Genomic DNA, 4,008 nt, shown 5'->3' with positions numbered 1-4,008 from the left:
CAGGCGCTCAGCAGGCACCCGGACCTTCATGGAGCCACGGATGTTGCCGGTCTCCTCGCCGCGGTGGGACAGGTAGGTGAGGAACTGCTGTGCTGTGCTGCCAATCATCGACTTCAGGGCAATGACACACTCCCCTGTGAGTGACAGTGGGGGGGTCGGGGGGCTGCACCCCCATGGACCCCCCGGTGCCGGTGCGCTGCCAGTCTGGACACTCACCATAGGACTCGTAGCCGTCGAGGGATTTGACAGTGAGCAGGAGGTGCTGGTCCTGCAGGTACTCGATCTCAGAGAGGATGGGCTTCAGCTGTGGGCAAAGGGATTGAGTGCGGGCATTGAGGGGGGTCTGCCTGACTCCATCCTCCCCCAGTGCCCACCCTGCCAGCCCCCAGCCCCTCCTCACCGTGGGCAGCTGCCGGGATGACCACTGCACCTTGAGGAAGTTGATATTGTCACTGCTCTGGCTGTCATTCTCAAAGCTCTTCTTGAACTCTGTGGTGGTGAGGAGACATGAGATGACACCTGTCAGGCCCTCTGGACTCCTCCAAGCCCCCCAGAACTTCCCACTGCTGTCCCAGACATCACCTTCCAGGCAGGTGGAATAGAACTCGATGAAGAATTTGGTGCGACTGGATGTCTTCACAATGGCCTCGATGCTCTCGAACTCGATGTACGCCTGCTCTGAGGACTTGGAAAGCCCTCCAATGGAGAGGCAAGGCATTGGAACCTCCCTAAGACCTCCCCATCTCGAGGGAGAGATTGGACCCGCGGCAGGGAGGGGGACAATGAGGTGTCCCCTCGGGCACAGGCACCTTTTTTGGAGACGAACTGGGATGTCACCCCCACCTCGAAGGAGCCGAAGACGGGCGAGTGATCACTGGTGACTATGTCATCCGTGCATCCTGCAGTCAGCAGGGATAGGGGTGGGGTCAGGATGGGGGAACTGTCCCCAGAAGGGGATGTTGAGGGGTTACACTGCTCACCATAAGCGTTGCAGTTGACATGAGTCTCGGGGTAGGATTTCCAGAGGATGCGGTCACACCAGGATGGCACGTTGGTACGCACCTGGCAGAGATGGGGAGTGGGTGGGGGTTCATGTTGGGGTTCCCCCCACCATGCCCTCAATCCCCCTGGCACCTACCCCCGTGGGCTTCTGCTTGTGCCAGACGTAGGTGTCTCGGGAGCCTCGCTCATAGCGGTAGGTGGGGGGGAAGGTGATCTCCTCCTCACCTGCACAGACAACAGTGGGTCAAGACAGTCCCGCAGCAGGGGTCTGACGCCCCAAACCCTCCTAGAGCCCCCCCAGCCCTCACCAAAGCGCAGGAACACTTTGTGCTTCTCCTTCTCCAGGTTGAGCTGATCTACCTTCAGCAGTGGCTCCAGCTCCTTGCGGCTGATGTAGTTGAGGATCTCCTGCAGAACAGAGGGGGCTGGCACTGGGCTGGGGGGGACACACTCTGACCCCCCCTCATCCCCCACCTCCCTCCCCTGACCTGGATATCCATGTCCAGGCGGTAATTGAGGTCTCCGAACCAGAAGAGGTGGGTGAAGCGGAGGGAGATGTCAAAGGAGCTCAGCTGCTTGTCCCCCAGAGAAAGCAGGCGCAGGATGTCCAGGTAGTTCTGGTTCCTCCTGAAGCAGGGAACACAGGGATAGGGTTGTCACAGGGACAGGGACGGGGGCAGCAGCCCCCGACAGCCCCTCCTGGTATGGGGGTGCTCACCGTGCCGTCTTCTCATTGCCGGAGGTGAGGTGGCAGTTGACAAAGCCAAAGGAGGTGCCATTGAACATGAAGGAGACACCCACAGCACCCTTGTTCCCTGCAGGGACACAGTCACATGGGATGGGGGTCCAGCTGGGTCGGGGGGGTGATCCCCCACCCTGGGGGATGGGCACTCAGCTTGCCTCAGGTCATGGTGACAGGGCACAGTCCCCACCCAGCCAGCCAGTATGGACACCTGCAGCTTGGCATGCACCCACAGCTCCCCTCATCCAAAGCACACATGTCCAGACTCCTCCTCGTGCAATACATGTGCCCCAGGACCCCTCCCTGTGCAACACACGCACACCAGGGCCTCTCCTTGTGCCACACACACACTGGGATCCCTCCCCATGCAATGCACGCACACCAGGATGCCTCCTCGTGCAAGGCACACATGCTGAGACCCCTCCTCAAGCAACACACATGCTCCAGGACACCTTCTTGTGTGACACGTGCAACATCAGGACCACCCCCACTGCAACACAGATCCCCTAGGACACCCCCGGTGCAGCACACACCCCATGTCCCCCCATGCCCCTACCCAGGGTGTTGGCAATCCCTGTCTTGACGCTGGAGGTGCTGACGTGACTGATGCGGTTCTCATGCTCTGGCTTCACCAACACCACCACCTTGATGTTCCACAGGGACTGCATGGCCACCTGCAGACCCCAGCACTCTCAGTCCCCTGCCAGCACACACTGGGGGCCCCCCTGGGCTCGGGGGGCCCTCGGTTGCATCCACAGGGAGTGCTCACTGCTCCTTCACCCACGCCTCTCCCACCAAGGGCTGTTCCCCAAGGAATCCCACTACCACCAGCACCCAGAGCCACCCAGCACCGTGAGCGCATCTCCAAACCCCCGGTGTCACTGAGCCAGAGAACAGAGCATCACCCACATCCACCACCCACTGGTGCCTACACCCTGTGGCCTCCAGGATTCCCCAGAGCCCCTGGTTCCTACCGGGCGGTACTCAATCTCCGTGAAGTCCTTGAGGACGGAGCGCAGGAAGTCCACCCACTCCTTGTCTCCCAGGGAATTCTCCTGGGTGCCAAAGACGTAGATGTCATGGGGGATGGCCATCGTCACCTCATCCAGAGTCTTGCCCAACCCCTTGGAGGTGAACCACGATGTGATGTTCTTGGGGGGAGGAACGCTGCCTGCAGAGGGGGTGGCATGGTTAGGGGGGATCCAAGGCCTTGGCATTGAGGGGAGGTCTCAGCTCACCCTGGGCACGCTCACCCATGTTCCAGGTGCCAATGAAGATGGAGATCATGTCAGGCTCATCCTGGTGGGAATGCTTGTTCTTCATCAGCTGCAGGAGCTGACAGAAAGCCTCCCGCTTCTGCAGGGAAGGACACTGAGGGGAGGCAGAGGGGCTCCCCATAACCCCCTCCAGTCCCCTACTTCAGCTCAGCCAATCTTGGCATCCCCTGGGCACAGGGGACAACCCCAGAGGCATCCCCCAGCTGTCAGGCACTGGCACCCAGCACCTGCCCCTGAGCCCTACCAGAGCCCAGGGATTAATCCTGCCCACAAGAAGACCCCCTGCCTCCACCCCTGCCCTGACAGAGCATTACGCACCCGAGCACTGATGAAAACAAAGTCTTTCCGTTGTGTTCTATCCTTTTCCTTCTCAAAAACGATGCCCAGTTTGTTCTGCACCCGCTGAGACTTGATCAGCTGCCGGACTGGAGGGAGCAGGGAGAGCTGGGGTGATGCTCAGTGCCAGCTGGGTGCTGGAACTCCCCAAACCCACACTTTGGGGGACCCCTAGGATGGGGACACCACACAGCTCCCAGCCCACCACTGAGTCTCATGGCAATGCTCCTCAGCACGAAGGCAGTCCCAGGGGTGCAGGGGATCCCCCAGGTGAACCCCCACTCACTCTTGTCATGGGTGAATGTATTCCAGTCCTCCTGGGAGTCTTTCTGCTTCTTCAGAACCACCAGCTTCCCTCCCTCCACATCCACACTCAGCGTGTACTTCTGCGACTTCCCGATCTTCGTCAGATCCCCCAGGGTGACATCCAGCTTCACCTGCCAGGAGACACTGGGATGAGGGGGGGACACTCCCTAGCCCCCCAGCTGGCACCCACCCTCCCACTGGGGCACTGAGAGGTCTGTGCCCTCAGTGTTACACCAGATGTGTTTAGCTGATGTTGAAACCCTCCCAAAACTCCAAAACCAGGGGAGAGGGGGTGGGTGGGGTAGGGCTCACCTCAAAGGTCTGCACTGGGATGCTCTTGGCCTT

General features: G+C 60.3%; 1 protein-coding gene across 1 annotated transcript in view; it reads right to left on the bottom strand.

Moving 5' to 3' along the window:
• INPPL1 (inositol polyphosphate phosphatase-like 1) overlaps positions 1 to 4,005 on the bottom strand; it is a gene marked incomplete at both ends in the record, with an annotated part of 4,280 nt that extends 275 nt beyond the window's left edge. The window contains 16 exons of the mRNA XM_009084438.1: positions 1 to 134; positions 217 to 304; positions 401 to 489; positions 583 to 696; positions 810 to 899; positions 981 to 1,062; positions 1,139 to 1,227; positions 1,311 to 1,410; positions 1,491 to 1,629; positions 1,721 to 1,817; positions 2,301 to 2,418; positions 2,719 to 2,915; positions 2,998 to 3,100; positions 3,340 to 3,446; positions 3,644 to 3,794; positions 3,976 to 4,005. The exon at positions 1 to 134 is cut by the window's left edge and continues 1 nt beyond it. Coding sequence (XP_009082686.1) covers positions 1 to 134; positions 217 to 304; positions 401 to 489; positions 583 to 696; positions 810 to 899; positions 981 to 1,062; positions 1,139 to 1,227; positions 1,311 to 1,410; positions 1,491 to 1,629; positions 1,721 to 1,817; positions 2,301 to 2,418; positions 2,719 to 2,915; positions 2,998 to 3,100; positions 3,340 to 3,446; positions 3,644 to 3,794; positions 3,976 to 4,005 — 1,728 coding nt within the window. The remainder of the gene's footprint in view (positions 135 to 216; positions 305 to 400; positions 490 to 582; positions 697 to 809; positions 900 to 980; positions 1,063 to 1,138; positions 1,228 to 1,310; positions 1,411 to 1,490; positions 1,630 to 1,720; positions 1,818 to 2,300; positions 2,419 to 2,718; positions 2,916 to 2,997; positions 3,101 to 3,339; positions 3,447 to 3,643; positions 3,795 to 3,975) is intronic.
• Positions 4,006 to 4,008: the final 3 nt, after the last annotated feature.

The sequence above is a fragment of the Acanthisitta chloris genome, unplaced genomic scaffold (genome assembly GCF_000695815.1).
Source record: "Acanthisitta chloris isolate BGI_N310 unplaced genomic scaffold, ASM69581v1 scaffold19031, whole genome shotgun sequence".
Classification (NCBI taxonomy): Eukaryota; Metazoa; Chordata; class Aves; order Passeriformes; family Acanthisittidae; genus Acanthisitta; species Acanthisitta chloris.
The sequence above is the reverse complement of the archived record's forward strand: the minus strand, read 5'-3'. Positions and strand labels throughout refer to the sequence as shown.